The sequence below is a fragment of the Ranitomeya imitator genome, chromosome 9, assembly GCF_032444005.1.
Source record: "Ranitomeya imitator isolate aRanImi1 chromosome 9, aRanImi1.pri, whole genome shotgun sequence".
Classification (NCBI taxonomy): domain Eukaryota; kingdom Metazoa; phylum Chordata; class Amphibia; order Anura; family Dendrobatidae; genus Ranitomeya; species Ranitomeya imitator.
In genome coordinates, this window is record NC_091290.1 from 5,936,790 (window position 1) to 5,957,175 (window position 20,386).

General features: G+C 50.7%; 1 protein-coding gene across 2 annotated transcripts in view; it reads right to left on the bottom strand.

Moving 5' to 3' along the window:
• Positions 1–20,386, bottom strand: part of DENND5A (DENN domain containing 5A) — a 54,498-nt gene that overhangs the window by 21,691 nt on the left and 12,421 nt on the right. For both annotated transcript variants that reach the window (XM_069739715.1, XM_069739716.1), the window contains 8 exons: positions 13,990–14,099; positions 12,501–13,152; positions 10,085–10,272; positions 3,860–4,177; positions 3,479–3,694; positions 2,960–3,194; positions 1,497–1,647; positions 811–904 (listed from right to left, as the gene is read on the bottom strand). In XM_069739715.1, coding sequence (XP_069595816.1) covers positions 811–904; positions 1,497–1,647; positions 2,960–3,194; positions 3,479–3,694; positions 3,860–4,177; positions 10,085–10,272; positions 12,501–13,152; positions 13,990–14,099 — 1,964 coding nt within the window. The remainder of the gene's footprint in view (positions 1–810; positions 905–1,496; positions 1,648–2,959; positions 3,195–3,478; positions 3,695–3,859; positions 4,178–10,084; positions 10,273–12,500; positions 13,153–13,989; positions 14,100–20,386) is intronic.

Consider the following 20,386-nt stretch of genomic DNA (forward strand, 5'->3'; position numbering starts at 1 on the left):
GGTGGAAAAACCTTCTCTCCTCCAGACGCAAAGAATGCCCCCTTGTGCCCGTCACCTTTCTTGGTATAAACAGATCCTCCTTGCTCTTCGTGGTGCTGTTTGGAGATCTCCTTGCTCTTCGTGGTGCTGTTTGAAGATCTCCTTGCTCTTCGTGGTGCTGTTTGGAGATCTCCTTGCTCTTCGTGGTGCTGTTTGGAGATCTCCTTGATGATCATGGCGTTTGGAGATCTCCTTGATGATCGTGGTGTTTGTTTAGTGGTGCCGCAGCCTCTGTGACCTTTCTGATAAGGTGAAGTGTATATACTGACACAATAATGTGACACTTAGATTGCACACAGGGGGACGTCCTGTCACTAAGCAAGAGACTTCAAAGCAAAAGGGGTGAATACATTTGCACATGCCAATATTTAGTTATTTGATCCCATACATGTAATTTATGCCGATATTTTTCTCCCTTCGTTAGTGTAGACTATTCGGTGCTGATACATCACACACAATGCGGATTATACAAATATTTACACACCGGTTGTAATGTAACACAATAGGTATAAAGCCAGAGGGGGTGAATACTTTCACAAACCAAAGTATATCAGTACTGGAGCATTATAAGAGGGGCTGATACAGTGACACGTAGGAGGGTCTCAGCCCTGGAGATATGTGATATAGGGTAGAGATGATGGAGGTCAGGGATGATTCTACACATCCGGTCACTCAATTATCACCACAATTTGCTTCTCCCTAGTTACATGGCTGATAACAGAGGAGAATAGAATGAATGTACAGGCGGAGCGCTCGTTGCTGTACCCTCACCTCCCTCTGGTCATTGTCCAGTCGGAGGTGCTCCGTGTGCTGCTTCTGTCTGTCTTTCCGTCTCCATTGTGCCGGCGCGTTCCTTTTTGTCCATCTATAACAGATCATGAAAAAAATGAGCATTAGGTCCCTTGGCTCAGCTGCTGCAGAACCCCTTTGAGAAGCGCAGGGGGAGATCTGAAGGCGAATATTGGTGTGTGATACAATGTGTCCATCAGGTAGAATAGACCGATACTATAAGTTATTTTGGGGCTTTTACATTTGGACCCCGGAAGGGAGAGAAAGACTATAATGTCCGTCCGACCCGACCATGTAATCAGATGAGAAGATTCTACCCCAGGACCACACAGGGGCCACAATCCCCCTGAGCTCACAGCCGCCTGTCGGAGAATAAGGCTACGTGCACACGTTGCCCAAAGTCCTGCGGATTTTTCTGGACTGATTTTGGTAAATTCGCAGGTAAACCGCACTGCGGATTACCGCGATTTTTTTGGCGGATTTTGTGTCGATTCCACCTTCAGTTTTACACCTGCGGATTCCAATTATGGAGCAGGTGTAAACCGCTGCGGAATCCGCACAAAAAAAAATTGACACGCTGCGGAAAATAAATCGCTGCGTCTCTGCAACGTGTGCACAGACCCTAAAGCTAGCAGGATTAGCACCCTCATCACCAGGATGGTTCTCACTTGTTTGTTGCTGGTCCTGAAGACAAGACATCAGACTGCAGCCTAGGGAAGAACCCCGGCTCATATTTCCCTTGGCCGATCTTCATATCCAGCAGATGCGGGTGGATGGCGGTGTGATCGATCTTGGCGAGTCGTAGCTCAATGGCCTTCACTACAGGACAATCAAACAAGTAATATCTGTGCAGTGCCGATCATGTTCTCTCATCTCCCCTCCACGCTCATTCGCTCTCTCATCCCCCCCTGCTCGCTCTCTCATCCCCCCCGCTCGCTCTCTCATCCCCCCCCTCGCTCTCTCATCCCCCCCGCTCTTTCACCCCCCTCCCTCTCGCTCTCTCATCCCCTCTACCTCTCTCATCCCCGCTCCCGCTCGCTCTCATCCCACTCGCTCTCTCATCCCCCCTCCCACTCGCTCTCATCCCACTCGCTCTCTCATCCCCCCGTCCCGCTCGCTCTCATCCCACTCGCTCTCTCATCCCCCTCCCACTCGCTCTCTCATCCCCCCTCCCGCTCTCTCATCCCCCCCTCCCGCTCGCTCTCTCATCCCCCCTCCCGCTCGCTCTCTCATCCACCCTCCCGCTCGCTCTCATCCCACTCGCTCTTATCCCCCCTCCCCCGCTCGCTCTCTCATCCCCCCTCCCACTCGCTCTCATCCCACTCGCTCTCTCATCCCCCCCGTCCCGCTCGCTCTCATCCCACTCGCTCTCTCATCCCCCCTCCCACTCGCTCTCTCATCCCCCCTCCCGCTCTCTCATCCCCCCTCCCGCTCGCTCTCTCATCCCCCCTCCCGCTCGCTCTCTCATCCCCCCTCCCGCTCGCTCTCTCATCCCCCCTCCCACTCGCTCTCATCCCACTCGCTCTCTCATTCCCCCGTCCCGCTCGCTCTCATCCCACTCGCTCTCTCATCCCCCCTCCCGCTCTCTCATCCCCCCCCCGCTCGCTCTCTCATCCCCCCTCCCGCTCGCTCTCTCATCCCCCCTCCCGCTCGCTCTCTCATCCACCCTCCCGCTCGCTCTCTCATCCCACTCGCTCTCTTATCCCCCCTCCCCCGCTCGCTCTCTCATCCCCCCCTCCCGCTCGCTCTCTCATCCCACTCGCTCTCTCATCCCCCCTCCCGCTCTCTCATCCCCCCCTCCCGCTCGCTCTCTCATCCCCCCTCCCGCTCGCTCTCTCATCCACCCTCCTGCTCGCTCTCTCATCCCACTCGCTCTCTCATCCCCCCTCCCGCTCTCTCATCCCCCCTCCCGCTCGCTCTCTCATCCCCCCTCCCGCTCGCTCTCTCATCCCCCCTCCCGCTCGCTCTCTCATCCCCCTCGCTCTCTTATCCCCCCTCCCCCGCTCGCTCTCTCATCCCCCCCTCCCGCTCGCTCTCTCATCCCCTGCCTATCTTGCCGCCATCTATCCACGCCTGGCAACACACTGCACTTCCAGACACTCCCGCTGACCCCATAAGTAAATGCCCCGACCTGCTTCCTCGAACGCCGTGCACTTCTGATACATGGATGTGCGCAGGGTCGGCGTCCGGACGTTTAACAGTCGGATCTTGTCCACTCTGACATCGAAGACTCGTAAAATGGGGTCTTTGTCATCGTCATCGTGGCACAAGATCTTATTGTCAATGAAGGAGGCAAACATCTGCGTTTCCAAGAAACGTGAGAGGAAAGGCAAGTACGGCTCGGGCTGGTCCGAGAGGAAGGACGCCTGCACGGAAAGAGACGGCCATGAGAAAAAGGGCAATCCTTGTAAATAAAGAAGTTTTACAACATTTTAAAAAAACTTTGTGCTTCAATTTCTCACCATTTACAAAATCTCCACTTGCCATCAGTGAATGGCAACCTGAGGCTGACATCCCATCCTGACCTAGACCTGCTCACACAGCTGAGCATTTGTTACAGTTGTATTCAGCCTGATTAGCGCTCAGGAGGAGAACTGAACTCTACACTGACAGCCAGCAGAGGTCTTGAAACATGTGAAACATTGCACACCTTGTCGTAGTTCTGCATCTGCTCGCGGTTCGTGAACCAGGACTCCTTGTCTTGGCTCGGCTGGATGACAAACACCTCGTAGTCGGCAAACATCTGGGTGAAACGGTTGGCGAACACTTCCCGGATGTGAATGTTCAGCTGGTGGACGCGGAGCTCCTCCTCATCACACTGGAATTTCGCGTCTTTCTTACTGGTGGTCTCTTCTTTAACATCCACCTACAAGGAAAGAAAAGCGAAAATCAGGCTGAATACTGATATACTGTAGACAAAGAAAAAACGCAGAAAGGTCCCAGCATTTAGCTTAAGACCTACAGGTAATCTTCTCATGTACTGACAGCAAGCAGAGATTGTTACTCTATTGCTCCCCCTGATCTCCCTCACCTTCTCCAGGCTCACCCCCGTCCTCTTCACCAGCGCCTGTATCCGGGCCAGGGTCTCATTCTCTCTCAGGAGTTCGAGGGAGCGCAGCGGCGACCCCGCCAGATTCCCGTTCTTCTTGTCGGACACCAGGTCAACTGTCTTGATGTTCTTCAGTTTGGAGACGCTCTCGCTGCAGTGCAGATTTCCTTCAGGGGGAATCCCAAAAGACATGAGGACCTCCGAGACCTCCTGGATGAACTCCAGCTTATTGGGAAACTGGGGAAGATCTTCTGGCAGCTCGATGAAATGGTTATCAATGTCCACGAAGCACAGGTTGGCCTAAAGAAAGGGAGGACATGACGGCTCAGAGGCCCAGTAAGACAAACCGGGCACAACAAGGTAACAAGAGCAAAGAGAAAAGGTTCTCAACATACAAACATCACTGAGAATGCCTCCTATCCATCACCAGAGATCAGCGGTGACATCACCGAGAATGTCTCCTATCCATCACCAGAGATCAGCGGTGACATCACTGAGAATGCCTCCTATCCATCACCAGAGATCAGCGGTGACATCACTGAGAATGCCTCCTATCCATCACTAGAGATCAGCGGTGACATCACTGAGAATGCCTCCTATCCATCACCAGAGATCAGCGGTGACATCACTGATAATGCCTCCTATCCATCACCAGAGATCAGCGGTGACATCACTGAGAATGCCTCCTATCCATCACCAGAGATCAGCGGTGACATCACTGAGAATGTCTCCTATCCATCACCAGAGATCAGAGGTGACATCACTGAGAATGCCTCCTATCCATCACCAGAGATCAGCGGTGACATCACTGAGAATGCCTCCTATCCATCACCAGAGATCAGCGGTGACATCACTGAGAATGTCTCCTATCCATCACCAGAGATCAGCGGTGACATCACTGAGAATGCCTCCTATCCATCACCAGAGATCAGCGGTGACATCACTGAGAATGTCTCCTATCCATCACCAGAGATCAGCGGTGACATCACTGAGAATGCCTCCTATCCATCACCAGAGATCAGCGGTGACATCACCGAGAATGCCTCCTATCCATCACCAGAGATCAGCGGTGTCATCACCGAGAATGCCTCCTATCCATCACCAGAGATCAGAGGTGACATCACTGAGAATGCCTCCTATCCATCACCAGAGATCAGCAGTGACATCACTGAGAATGTCTCCTATCCATCACCAGAGATCAGCGGTGACATCACTGAGAATGCCTCCTATCCATCACCAGAGATCAGCGGTGACATCACCGAGAATGCCTCCTATCCATCACCAGAGATCAGCGGTGTCATCACCGAGAATGCCTCCTATCCATCACCAGAGATCAGAGGTGACATCACTGAGAATGCCTCCTATCCATCACCAGAGATCAGCAGTGACATCACTGAGAATGTCTCCTATACATCACCAGAGATCAGCGGTGACATCACTGAGAATGTCTCCTATCCATCACTAGAGATCAGAGGTGACATCACTGAGAATGCCTCCTATCCATCACCAGAGATCAGCGGTGACATCACTGAGAATGTCTCCTATCCATCACCAGAGATCAGAGGTGACATCACTGAGAATGTCTCCTATCCATCACCAGAGATCAGAGGTGACATCACTGAGAATGCCTCCTATCCATCACTAGAGATCAGCGGTGACATCACTGAGAATGTCTCCTATCCATCACTAGAGATCAGCGGTGACATCACTGAGAATGCCTCCTATCCATCACCAGAGATCAGAGGTGACATCACTGAGAATGCCTCCTATCCATCACCAGAGGTGTCATCACTGAGAATGCCTCCTATCCATCACTAGAGATCAGCGGTGACATCACTGAGAATGCCTCCTATCCGTCACCAGAGATCAGCGGTGACATCACTGAGAATGTCTCCTATCCATCACCAGAGATCAGCGGTGACATCACTGAGAATGCCTCCTATCCATCACCAGAGGTGTCATCACTGAGAATGCCTCCTATCCATCACTAGAGATCAGCGGTGACATCACTGAGAATGGCTCCTATCCATCACCAGAGATCAGAGGTGACATCACTGAGAATGTCTCCTATCCATCACCAGAGATCAGAGGTGACATCACTGAGAATGCCTCCTATCCATCACCAGAGGTGTCATCACTGAGAATGCCTCCTATCCATCACCAGAGATCAGAGGTGACATCACTGAGAATGCCTCCTATCCATCACCAGAGATCAGCGGTGACATCACTGAGAATGTCTCCTATCCATCACCAGAGATCAGCGGTGACATCATTGAGAATGTCTCCTATCCATCACCAGAGATCAGCGGTGACATCACTGAGAATGCCTCCTATCCATCACCAGAGATCAGCGGTAACATCACTGAGAATGTCTCCTATCCATCACCAGAGATCAGAGGTGACATCACTGAGAATGTCTCCTATCCATCACTAGAGGTGTCATCACTGAGAATGCCTCCTATCCATCACTAGAGGTGTCATCACTGAGAATGCCTCCTATCCATCACCAGAGGTGTCATCACTGAGAATGTCTCCTATCCATCACCAGAGATCAGAGGTGACATCACTGAGAATGCCTCCTATCCATCACCAGAGATCAGAGGTGACATCACTGAGAATGCCTCCTATCCATCACCAGAGATCAGAGGTGACATCACTGAGAATGTCTCCTATCCATCACCAGAGATCAGAGGTGACATCACTGAGAATGTCTCCTATCCATCAGCAGAGATCAGAGGTGACATCACTGAGAATGCCTCCTATCCATCACCAGAGGTGACATCACTGAGAATGCCTCCTATCCATCACCAGAGATCAGAGGTGACATCACTGAGAATGCCTCCTATCCATCACCGGAGATCAGAGGTGACATCACTGAGAATGCCTCCTATCCATCACCAGAGATCAGCGGTGACATCACTGAGAATGGCTCCTATCCATCACCAGAGATCAGCGGTGACATCACTGAGAATGGCTCCTATCCATCACCGGAGATCAGCGGTGACATCACTGAGAATGCCTCCTATCCATCACCGGAGATTAGAGGTGACATCACTGAGAATGCCTCCTATCCATCACCAGAGATCAGCGGTGACATCACTGAGAATGCCTCCTATCCATCACCGGAGATCAGCGGTGACATCACTGAGAATGGCTCCTATCCATCACCGGAGATCAGCGGTGACATCACTGAGAATGCCTCCTATCCATCACCGGAGATCAGAGGTGACATCACTGAGAATGCCTCCTATCCATCACCAGAGATCAGAGGTGACATCACTGAGAATGCCTCCTATCCATCACCAGAGATCAGCGGTGACATCACTGAGAATGTCTCCTATCCATCACTAGAGATCAGAGGTGACATCACTGAGAATGCCTCCTATCCATCACCAGAGATCAGAGGTGACATCACTGAGAATGCCTCCTATCCATCACCAGAGATCAGAGTTGACATCACTGAGAATGCCTCCTATCCATCACCAGAGATCAGCGGTGACATCACTGAGAATGCCTCCTATCCATCACCAGAGATCAGAGGTGACATCACTGAGAATGCCTCCTATCCATCACTAGAGGTGTCATCACTGAGAATGCCTCCTATCCATCACCGGAGATCAGAGGTGACATCACTGAGAATGCCTCCTATCCATCACCAGAGATCAGCGGTGACATCACTGAGAATGCCTCCTATCCATCACCAGAGATCAGAGGTGACATCACTGAGAATGCCTCCTATCCATCACCAGAGATCAGAGGTGACATCACTGAGAATGCCTCCTATCCATCACCAGAGATCAGGTGACATCACTGAGAATGCCTCCTATCCATCACTAGAGGTGTCATCACTGAGAATGCCTCCTATCAATCACCAGAGATCAGAGGTGACATCACTGAGAATGCCTCCTATCCATCACCAGAGATCAGCGGTGACATCACTGAGAATGCCTCCTATCCATCACCAGAGATCAGAGGTGACATCACTGAGAATGCCTCCTATCCATCACTAGAGGTGTCATCACTGAGAATGCCTCCTATCCATCACCGGAGATCAGAGGTGACATCACTGAGAATGCCTCCTATCCATCACCAGAGATCAGCGGTGACATCACTGAGAATGCCTCCTATCCATCACCAGAGATCAGAGGTGACATCACTGAGAATGCCTCCTATCCATCACCAGAGATCAGCAGTGACATCACTGAGAATGCCTCCTATCCATCACCAGAGATCAGAGGTGACATCACTGAGAATGCCTCCTATCCATCACCAGAGATCAGAGGTGACATCACTGAGAATGCCTCCTATCCATCACCAGAGATCAGGTGACATCACTGAGAATGCCTCCTATCCATCACTAGAGGTGTCATCACTGAGAATGCCTCCTATCAATCACCAGAGATCAGAGGTGACATCACTGAGAATGCCTCCTATCAATCACCAGAGATCAGAGGTGACATCACTGAGAATGTCTCCTATCCATCACCAGAGGTGACATCACTGAGAATGCCTCCTATCCATCATCAGAGATCAGAGGTGACATCACTGAGAATGTCTCCTATCCATCACCAGAGATCAGCGGTGACATCATTGAGAATGTCTCCTATCCATCACCAGAGATCAGCGGTGACATCACTGAGAATGTCTCCTATCCATCACTAGAGATCAGCGGTGACATCATTGAGAATGTCTCCTATCCATCACCAGAGATCAGAGGTGACATCACTGAGAATGCCTCCTATCCATCACTAGAGGTGTCATCACTGAGAATGCCTCCTATCCATCACCGGAGATCAGAGGTGACATCACTGAGAATGCCTCCTATCCATCACCAGAGATCAGCGGTGACATCACTGAGAATGCCTCCTATCCATCACCAGAGATCAGAGGTGACATCACTGAGAATGCCTCCTATCCATCACCAGAGATCAGAGGTGACATCACTGAGAATGCCTCCTATCCATCACCAGAGATCAGGTGACATCACTGAGAATGCCTCCTATCCATCACTAGAGGTGTCATCACTGAGAATGCCTCCTATCAATCACCAGAGATCAGAGGTGACATCACTGAGAATGCCTCCTATCCATCACCAGAGATCAGCGGTGACATCACTGAGAATGCCTCCTATCCATCACCAGAGATCAGAGGTGACATCACTGAGAATGCCTCCTATCCATCACTAGAGGTGTCATCACTGAGAATGCCTCCTATCCATCACCGGAGATCAGAGGTGACATCACTGAGAATGCCTCCTATCCATCACCAGAGATCAGCGGTGACATCACTGAGAATGCCTCCTATCCATCACCAGAGATCAGAGGTGACATCACTGAGAATGCCTCCTATCCATCACCAGAGATCAGCAGTGACATCACTGAGAATGCCTCCTATCCATCACCAGAGATCAGAGGTGACATCACTGAGAATGCCTCCTATCCATCACCAGAGATCAGAGGTGACATCACTGAGAATGCCTCCTATCCATCACCAGAGATCAGGTGACATCACTGAGAATGCCTCCTATCCATCACTAGAGGTGTCATCACTGAGAATGCCTCCTATCAATCACCAGAGATCAGAGGTGACATCACTGAGAATGCCTCCTATCCATCACCAGAGATCAGCGGTGACATCACTGAGAATGCCTCCTATCAATCACCAGAGATCAGAGGTGACATCACTGAGAATGTCTCCTATCCATCACCAGAGGTGACATCACTGAGAATGCCTCCTATCCATCACCAGAGATCAGCGGTGACATCACTGAGAATGTTTCCTATCCATCACCAGAGATCAGCGGTGACATCACTGAGAATGCCTCCTATCCATCACCAGAGATCAGCGGTGTCATCAGATTCCTTTATAAAAACCATCTTTTGTATTCACCGCGGACAAGAATCCATTGAAAGGTCCATAACAATCGGGATTCTAGATTCTCGCTCTGCTTGTTCAGAGTCATCAGCGGCTTCTCTAGAACATTCTAGGACGTCGCCTTTACAGCGCACATTCACCGTCCAATGTTGTATCTGCCGATCACTGAGGATCAGTGGAGCCAGTTCCTCCGAATACAGAAGTGTCAGCTGCACAACTACAAGCTGTCCTGTACCGGTATGGAGAGCGCTCAGAGATTTTTGGTGTCAAAGAATAAAACACATGAAACCATGACGGCTGCCCGACATCTCCCCACCCGGCCGTAGGTCCTACCTCCTGCGGCAGCTCCAGCTTCGACCTGTCATCCAAACCATTGGAGTGTAAACCCATCAAATATGGCACCGGGGCATCGAGAAAGTGCAGGAGGGAAGCCGGCAGGATGGGGACGTAGACGTGCTGCCACTGGAACGGAAACATGAGGCCGGTGATGGTCTCCGCCACCGTCATTAATCTCTGGTAATCTGAAAATCAAGAGAGAGCCGTCAATCAGCTGAGGAGAGGGTCCAAGAAGGAGGAGGACAGCATATCCTGCCCCAAACATACAATACAAAAACTACTACAATACTGCCCCCTATGTACAAGAACATAACTACTATAATACTGCTCCTATGTACAAGAATATAACTACTATAATACTGCTCCTATGTACAGGAATATAACTACTATAATACTGCTCCTATGTACAAGAATATAACTACTATAATACTGCTCCTATGTACAAGAATATAACTACTATAATACTGCTCCTATGTACAAGAATATAACTACTATAATACTGCTCCTATGTACAAGAATATAACTACTATAATACTGCCCCCTATGTACAAGGATATAACTACTATAATACTGCCCCTATGTACAAGAATATAACTACTATAATACTGCTCCTATGTACAAGAATATAACTACTATAATACAGCTCCTATGTACAAGAATATAACTACTATAATACTGCCCCTATGTGCAAGAATATAACTACTATAATACTGCTCCTATGTACAAGAATATAACTACTATAATACTGCTCCTATGTACAAGAATATAACTACTATAATACTGCTCCTATGTACAAGAATATAACTACTATAGTACTGCTCCTATGTACAAGAATATAACTACTATAATACTGCTCCTATGTACAAGAATATAACTACTATAATACTGCCCCTATGTGCAAGAATATAACTACTATAATACTGCTCCTATGTAGAAGAACATAACTACTATAGTACTGCTCCTATGTAGAAGAACATAACTACTATAATACTGCTCCTATGTACAAGAACATAACTACTATAATACTGCTCCTATGTACAAGAATATAACTACTATAATACTGCTCCTATGTACAAGAATATAACTACTATAATACTGCCCCTATGTACAAGAATGTAACTACTATAATACTGCCCCTATGTACAAGAATATAACTACTATAATACTGCTCCTATGTACAAGAATATAACTACTATAATACTGCTCCCTATATACAAGAATATAACTACTATAATACTGTCCCTATGTACAAGAATATAACTACTATATTACTGCTCCTATGTACAAGAGTATAACTATTATAATACTGCTCCTATGTGCAAGAATATAACTACTATAATACTGCTCCCTATATACAAGAATATAACTACTATAATACTGCTCCTATGTACAAGAATATAACTACTATAATACTGCTCCTATGTACAAGAATATAACTACTATAACACTGCCCCTATGTACAAGAATATAACTACTATAACACTGCTCCTATATACAAGAATATAACTACTATAATACTGCTCCTATGTACAAGAATATAACTACTATAATATTGCTCCTATGTACAAGAATATAACTACTATAATACTGCTCCTATGTACAAGAATATAACTACTATAATACTGCCCCTATGTACAAGAATATAACTACTATAATACTGTCCCTATGTACAAGAATATAACTACTATAATACTGCCCCTATGTACAAGAATATAACTACTATAATACTGCCCCTATGTACAAGAATATAACTACTATAATACTGCTCCTATGTACAAGAATATAACTACTATAATACTGCCCCCTATGTACAAGAATATAACTACTATAATACTGCCCCTATGTACAAGAATATAACTACTATAATACTGCTCCTATGTACAAGAATATAACTACTATAATACTGCTCCTATGTACAAGAATATAATTACTATAATACTGCCACCTATGTACAAGAATATAACTACTATAATACTGCCCCTATGTACAAGAATATAACTACTATAATACTGCTCCTATGTACAAGAATATAACTACTATAATACTGCCCCTATGTACAAGAATATAACTACTATAATACTGCCCCTATGTACAAGAATATAACTACTATAATACTGCTCCTATGTACAAGAATATACTATAATACTGCTCCTATATACAAGAATATAACTACTATAATACTGCTCCTATGTACAAGAATATAACTACTATAATACTGCTCCTATGTACAAGAATATAACTACTATAATACCGCCCCTATGTACAGGGATATAACTGCTATAATACCGCCCCTATGTACAGGGATATAACTGTTATAATACCGCCCCTATGTACAGGGATATAACTGTTATAATACCGCCCCTATGTACAGGAACACGTGGCTATAATGACACGTGACCTTACGGCGACTCACGCTGAGAGTAGAGGAGGATCTGGAACTCCAGGAGGGCGCAGGTGAAGAGCTGCACGACGTTTTCTACGCCCAGTAACTCGAACACCTCGTTTACAGGAAAGTCAAACAGGGGTAACTCGTTGGTGCTCGGCCGCTGACATATAATCGGGCCGTAGACCCCGGAGAACTTCAGGGACCTCCCAGTGGGCGGCAGAGGAACCTCGTAGAGGAGGTTGTAGATGTAGCTCTCCAGTGGCAGCGGCGGCGGCTGCGGGGAGGTGACGGCCTGGTGCAGCTGCTCCAGGACCTTCTTACACGCCGTCATGAAGGACATGGGGGCGATGAGACAGATGCACTTGGAGACGTACAGGGTGTCGCGGGTGATGTCGTAGGAGTTGAACCTCTGCAGTTTGGCGACAGAGGAGTCGTTGTCGTCCTCCGCTCGGTGCGAGCCGTTGGTGGCCGACATGTGGATGATGTCATACTCCGCGTTGTGCATGTGGTACAGCGTCTGCATGGCGCTACAGATCTGCTTGCTGGTGACTTCCTCGAAGAAGGTGAGCGCAAAACCGAACGTCCTGGATCCGTCCTCCCGGGTGATGATGAAGGAATGAAACTGAGGGTCCCGGCAGTCGGCCTGAGTCCTGAATGATAAGCCCTTGGGCATACACAGCTGCAAGACACCACAACGTCTCCAGTCACACCCAAAGCAGCAGCCAAAACTCTGTGTGAAGAGCATGCCCTACTGGGCTGCATGGTGGGAGATGTAGTGCTCCAAACAGCTAAAATGTACAAATAAGCGCACCCCTGTCTCCTGGAGGCAGCCACAACACTGCAGCTGCTCAGATATGTTGTTGGCTGCCCATCAGTGGATAGTGAATGCAGCTCTGGAAGTGACTTGTGTACTAGAAAGTTAAGAGACGACGTGTGACTGCAGCTCTGGGTGTGACTTGTGCATTAGAAAGTAAAGAGAGAATGTGTGACTGCAGCTCTGGGTGTGACTTGTGCATTAAAATGTAAAGAGAGGATGTGTGACTGCAGCTCTGGTCGATGTTCGAAGCTCCGGATGTGATTAGAGTTTAATATCATGCAAGATCAGGATAAGGAATAAGGTAAAAGCTGCAGAACCTTCCCCCAGGGCCACACCCTTCCCCCCAGGGCCACACCCTTCCTCCCAGGGCCACACCCTTCCCCCCAGGGCCACACCCTTCCCCCCAGGGCCACACCCTTCCCCCCAGGGCCAGACCCTTCCCCCCAGGGCCACACCCTCCTCCCAGCTGGGAGGGGCAAACCCTCCTCCCAGGGCCACACCCTCCTCCCAGGGCCACACCCTTCCCCCAGGGCCACACCCTTCCCCCAGGGCCACACCCTTCCCCCAGGGCCACACCCTCCTCCCAGGGCCACACCCTTCCGCCAGGGCCACACCCTTCCGCCAGGACCACACCCTCCTCCCAGGGCCACACCCATCCTCCAGGGCCACACCCTTCCCCCAGGGGCACAGCACACATACCATGCCCACCGCATCCTGGTCAAACGCGTTCCACTCCACATTTTCCGGATACCGGGCTAAAACCTTCGACTTAAAAGTGCGCCGGAGGGGGGTCTGCTCGAAATTTTCTCCTGGAAGGAAACCATGAAAGAAGCCGACAGGTTAGAGAAGCCGCAGGTTCTCCGTGAGGGAGAGGGGGCAGCGATCAGCGACACAGGAGAGGGCAGAGCGCCACCTGCTCACAGAGGAAAGTGCGTTAGTGGAGAGTTCTCCAAGCAGACGGCGGCAGCACCGCCATGATACCAGCACAGAAATGGGGGAGTGGATGACGGACAGCCCGGGGGGTCCTCATCACTGGTAACTGGAGGGGTTAAAAACCATTCATATTATATTATATATAGGGATGGAGACCCCCGACCCCACATCATTGCCTGCATTCATATTATGGGCAGGATGAGAGCTCTGGGGCAATTCAATAAGGAGCATGATCTCTGGGTCGGGGGTCCGGGGACTAACGGTCTACAACGTCGCCCACTTCATTCACTGATATCATCAGCAGCGAAAGTACAGACGGATTAGAAAGCTAAAAAGCCAAAATCAGGACAAACACACAGGAAGAGACTAGAAAAAGCAGAAGACGGAAAGTCCAGAGCGCAAGAACAAAGTGAGACGAGTGCGAGCATCGCAACATCGCCGGGGGCCGGAGATAGCAACGCAGGGGGCGAGAGAAAGAGAGCAGAGGGCGAGAGAAAGAGAGAGAGTGGGAGGGGTGAGAGAAAAAGAAAAAGAGAGCAGAGGGCGAGAGAAAAAGAGAGCGGGGGAATGCGAGAGAAAAAGAGAGAGCAGAGGGCGAGAGAAAGAGAGAGTGGGAGGGGCGAGAGAAAAAGAAAAAGAGCAGAGGGCGAGAGAAAGAGAGAGTGGGAGGGGCGAGAGAAAAAGAGAGAGCGGGGGCGAGAGAAAGAGAGAGTGGGAGGGGCGAGAGAAAAAGAAAAAAAGAGAGCAGAGGGTGAGAGAAAAAGAGCAGAGGGCGAGAGAAAGAGAGAATGGGAGGGGCGAGAGAAAAAGAGCAGAGGGCGAGAGAAAAAGAGAGCGGGGGAATGCGAGAGAGAAAGAGAGCTGGGGGCGAGAGAGAAAGCTGGGGGCGAGAGAAAAAGAGCGGGGCGAGAGAAAGAGAGAGTGGGAGGGGCGAGAGGAAAAGAAAAAGAGAGCAGAGGGCGAGAGAAAGAGAGAGAGTGGGAGGGGCGAGAGAAAAAGAAAAAGAGCAGAGGGCGAGAGAAAAAGAGCAGAGGGCGAGAGAAAGAGAGAATGGGAGGGGCAAGAGAAAAAGAAAAAGAGAGCAGAGGGCGAGAGAAAAAGAGAGCAGGGGAATGCGAGAGAGAAAGAGAGAGCAGGGGAATGCGAGAGAGAAAGCTGGGGGCGAGAGAAAAAGAGAGCGGGGGCGAGAGAAAGAGTGGGAGGGGCGAGAGAAAAAGAAAAAGAGAGCAGAGGGCGAGAGAAAGAGCAGAGGGCGAGAGAAAGAGAATGGGAGGGGCGAGAGAAAAAGAAAAAGAGCAGAGGGCGAGAGAAAAAGAGAGCGCGGTGGGGCGAGAGAAAAAGAGAGCTGGGGCGAGAGAAAAAGAGCGGGGGAATGCGAGAGAAAAAGAGAGAGCGGAGGCGAGAGAGAAAGAAAGAGCTGGGGGCGAGAGAAAAAGAGCGGGGGAATGCGAGAAAAAAGAGAGCGGGCGAGAGAAAGCTGGGGGCGAGAGAAAAAGAGAGCGGGGCGAGAGAAAGAGCGGTGGGCGAGAGAAAAAGAGCGGTGGGCGAGAGAAAAAGAGAGCAGAGAGCGAGAGAAAAAGAGCTGGGGCGAGAGAAAAAGAGAGCTGGGGGCGAGTGAAAAAGAGCAGAGGGCGAGAGAAAAAGAGCAGAGGGCGAGAGAAAAAGAGAGCTGGGGCGAGAGAAAGAGAGCGGGGGAATGCGAGAGAAAAAGAGAGATCGGGGCGAGAGAAAGAGCTGGGGGCGAGAGAAAAATAGAGCGGGGGCGAGAGAAAAAGAGCGGGGGGCGAGAGAAAAAGAGCGGGGGGCGAGAGAAAAAGAGCAGAGGGCGAGAGAAAAAGAGCAGAGGGCGAGAGAAAAAGAGCAGAGGGCGAGAGAAAAAGAGCAGAGGGCGAGAGAAAAAGAGCAGAGGGCGAGAGAAAAAGAGCAGAGGGCGAGAGAAAAAGAGCAGAGGGCGAGAGAAAAAGAGCAGAGGGCGAGAAAAAGAGAGCTGGGGGCGAGAGAGAAAGAGCTGGGGAATGCGAGAGAAAGAGCTGGGGGCGAGAGAAAAAGAGAGCAGAGGGCGAGAGAAAAAGAGCAGAGGGCGAGAGAAAAAGAGCGCAGAGGGCGAGAGAAAAAGAGCGCAGAGGGCGAGAGAAAAAGAGCAGAGGGCGAGAGAAAAAGAGCAGAGGGCGAGAGAAAAAGAGCAGAGGGCGAGAGAAAAAGAGCAGAGGGCGAGAGAAAAAGAGCAGAGGGCGAGAGAAAAAGAGAGCAGAGGGCGAGAGAAAAAGAGAGCAGAGGGCGAGAGAAAAAGAGAGCAGAGGGCGAGAGAAAAAGAGAGCAGAGGGCGAGAGAAAAAGAGCAGAGGGCGAGAGAAAAAGAGCAGAGGGCGAGAGAAAAAGAGCAGAGGGCGAGAGAAAAAGAGCAGAGGGCGAGAGAAAAAGAGCAGAGGGCGAGAGAAAAAGAGCAGAGGGCGAGAGAAAGAGAATGGGAGGGGCGAGAGAAAAAGAGCAGAGGGCGAGAGAAAAAGAGCGGGGGAATGCGAGAGAGAAAGAGCTGGGGGCGAGAGAGAAAGCTGGGGGCGAGAGAAAAAGAGAGCGGGGCGAGAGAAAGAGAGAGAGTGGGAGGGGCGAGAGGAAAAGAAAAAGAGAGCAGAGGGCGAGAGAAAGAGAGAGAGTGGGAGGGGCGAGAGAAAAAGAAAAAGAGCAGAGGGCGAGAGAAAAAGAGAGCGGGGGAATGCGAGAGAAAAAGAGAGAGCGGGGGCGAGAGAAAGAGAGTGGGAGGGGCGAGAGAAAAAGAAAAAGAGCAGAGGGCGAGAGAAAAAGAGCAGAGGGCGAGAGAAAGAGAATGGGAGGGGCAAGAGAAAAAGAAAAAGAGAGCAGAGGGCGAGAGAAAAAGAGAGCGGGGGAATGCGAGAGAGAAAGAGAGAGCTGGGGGCGAGAGAGAAAGCTGGGGGCGAGAGAAAAAGAGCGGGGGCGAGAGAAAGAGAGAGTGGGAGGGGCGAGAGAAAAAGAAAAAGAGAGCAGAGGGCGAGAGAAAGAGCAGAGGGCGAGAGAAAGAGAATGGGAGGGGCGAGAGAAAAAGAAAAAGAGAGCAGAGGGCGAGAGAAAAAGAGAGCGCGGTGGGGCGAGAGAAAAAGAGAGAGTGGGAGGGGCGAGAGAAAAAGAAAAAGAGAGCAGAGGGCGAGAGAAAAAGAGAGCGGGGGAATGCGAGAGAAAAAGAGAGAGCGGAGGCGAGAGAGAAAGAAAGAGCTGGGGGCGAGAGAAAGAGCGGGGGAATGCGAGAAAAAAGAGAGCGGGGCGAGAGAAAGCTGGGGGCGAGAGAAAAAGAGAGCGGGGCGAGAGAAAGAGCGGTGGGCGAGAGAAAAAGAGCGGTGGGCGAGAGAAAAAGAGAGCAGAGGGCGAGAGAAAAAGAGCTGGGGCGAGAGAAAAAGAGAGCTGGGGGCGAGTGAAAAAGAGAGCAGAGGGCGAGAGAAAAAGAGCAGAGGGCGAGAGAAAAAGAGAGCTGGGGGTGAGAGAAAGAGCTGGGGCGAGAGAAAGAGAGCGGGGGAATGCGAGAGAAAAAGAGAGAGCGGGGCGAGAGAAAGAGCTGGGGGCGAGAGAAAAACAGCGGGGGCGAGAGAAAAACAGCGGGGGCGAGAGAAAAACAGCGGGGGCGAGAGAAAAAGAGAGCGGGGGCGAGAGAAAAAGAGAGCAGAGGGCGAGAGAAAAAGAGAGCGGGGGCGAGAGAAAAAGAGAGCAGTGGGCGAGAGAAAAAGAGAGCAGAGGGCGAGAGAAAAAGAGAGCAGAGGGCGAGAGAAAAAGAGAGCAGAGGGCGAGAGAAAAAGAAAGCAGAGGGCGAGAGAAAAAGAGCAGAGGGCGAGAGAAAAAGAGAGCAGAGGGCGAGAGAAAAAGAGAGCAGAGGGCGAGAGAAAAAGAGCAGAGCGCGAGAAAAAAAGAGAGCAGAGGGCGAGAGAAAAAGAGAGCAGAGGGCGAGAGAAAAAGAGAGCAGAGGGCGAGAGAAAAAGAGAGCAGAGCGCGAGAGAAAAAGAGAGCAGAGGGCGAGAGAAAAAGAGCGGGGGAATGCGAGAAAAAAAGAGCGGGGCGAGAGAAAGCTGGGGGCGAGAGAAAAAGAGCGGTGGGCGAGAGAAAAAGAGCGGTGGGCGAGAGAAAAAGAGCGGTGGGCGAGAGAAAAAGAGCGGTGGGCGAGAGAAAAAGAGCGGTGGGCGAGAGAAAAAGAGCGGTGGGCGAGAGAAAAAGAGCGGTGGGCGAGAGAAAAAGAGCGGTGGGCGAGAGAAAAAGAGCGGTGGGCGAGAGAAAAAGAGCGGTGGGCGAGAGAAAAAGAGCGGTGGGCGAGAGAAAAAGAGCTGGGGCGAGAGAAAAAGAGCTGGGGCGAGAGAAAAAGAGCTGGGGGCAAAAGAAAAAGAGAGCTGGGGGCGAGAGAAAAAGAGCAGAGGGCGAGAGAAAAAGAGAGCAGAGGGCGAGAGAAAAAGAGAGCAGAGGGCGAGAGAAAAAGAGAGCTGGGGGCGAGAGAGAAAGAGAGCTGGGGCGAGAGAAAGAGCGGGGGAATGCGAGAGAAAAAGAGAGAGGGATGGAGACCCCCCCGATCCCACATCATTGCCTGCAGCCATATTATGGGCAGGATGAGAGCTCTGGGGCAATTCAATAAGGAGCATGATCTCTGGGTCGGGGGTCCGGGGACTAACGGTCTACAACGTCGCCCACTTCATTCACTGATATCATTAGCAGCGAAAGTACAGACGGATTAGAAAGCTAAAAAGCCAAAATCAGGACAAACACACAGGAAGAGACTAGAAAAAGCAGAAGACGGAAAGTCCAGAGCGCAAGAACAAAGTGAGACGAGTGCGAGCATCGCAACATCGCCGGGGGCCGGAGATAGCAACGCAGGGGGCGAGAGAAAGAGAGCAGAGGGCGAGAGAAAGAGAGAGAGTGGGAGGGGCGAGAGAAAAAGAAAAAGAGAGCAGAGGGCGAGAGAAAAAGAGAGCGGGGGAATGCAAGAGAAAAAGAGAGAGCAGAGGGCGAGAGAAAGAGAGTGGGAGGGGCGAGAGAAAAAGAAAGAGCAGAGGGCGAGAGAAAGAGAGAGTGGGAGGGGCGAGAGAAAAAGAGAGAGCGGGGGCGAGAGAAAGAGAGAGTGGGAGGGGCGAGAGAAAAAGAAAAAGAGCAGAGGGCGAGAGAAAGAGAGAATGGGAGGGGCGAGAGAAAAAGAGCAGAGGGCGAGAGAAAAAGAGAGCGGGGGCGAGAGAAAGAGAGAGTGGGAGGGGCGAGAGAAAAAGAAAAAGAGCAGAGGGGCGAGAGAAAGAGAATGGGAGGGGCGAGAGAAAGAGAATGGGAGGGGCGAGAGAAAGAGAATGGGAGGGGCGAGAGAAAGAGAATGGGAGGGGCGAGAGAAAGAGAATGGGAGGGGCGAGAGAAAGAGAATGGGAGGGGCGAGAGAAAGAGAATGGGAGGGGCGAGAGAAAGAGAATGGGAGGGGCGAGAGAAAGAGAATGGGAGGGGCGAGAGAAAGAGAATGGGAGGGGCGAGAGAAAGAGAATGGGAGGGGCGAGAGAAAGAGAATGGGAGGGGCGAGAGAAAGAGAATGGGAGGGGCGAGAGAAAGAGAATGGGAGGGGCGAGAGAAAGAGAATGGGAGGGGCGAGAGAAAGAGAATGGGAGGGGCGAGAGAAAGAGAATGGGAGGGGCGAGAGAAAGAGAATGGGAGGGGCGAGAGAAAGAGAATGGGAGGGGCGAGAGAAAGAGAATGGGAGGGGCGAGAGAAAGAGAATGGGAGGGGCGAGAGAAAGAGAATGGGAGGGGCGAGAGAAAGAGAATGGGAGGGGCGAGAGAAAGAGAATGGGAGGGGCGAGAGAAAGAGAATGGGAGGGGCGAGAGAAAGAGAATGGGAGGGGCGAGAGAAAGAGAATGGGAGGGGCGAGAGAAAGAGAATGGGAGGGGCGAGAGAAAGAGAATGGGAGGGGCGAGAGAAAGAGAATGGGAGGGGCGAGAGAAAGAGAATGGGAGGGGCGAGAGAAAGAGAATGGGAGGGGCGAGAGAAAGAGAATGGGAGGGGCGAGAGAAAGAGAATGGGAGGGGCGAGAGAAAGAGAATGGGAGGGGCGAGAGAAAGAGAATGGGAGGGGCGAGAGAAAGAGAATGGGAGGGGCGAGAGAAAGAGAATGGGAGGGGCGAGAGAAAGAGAATGGGAGGGGCG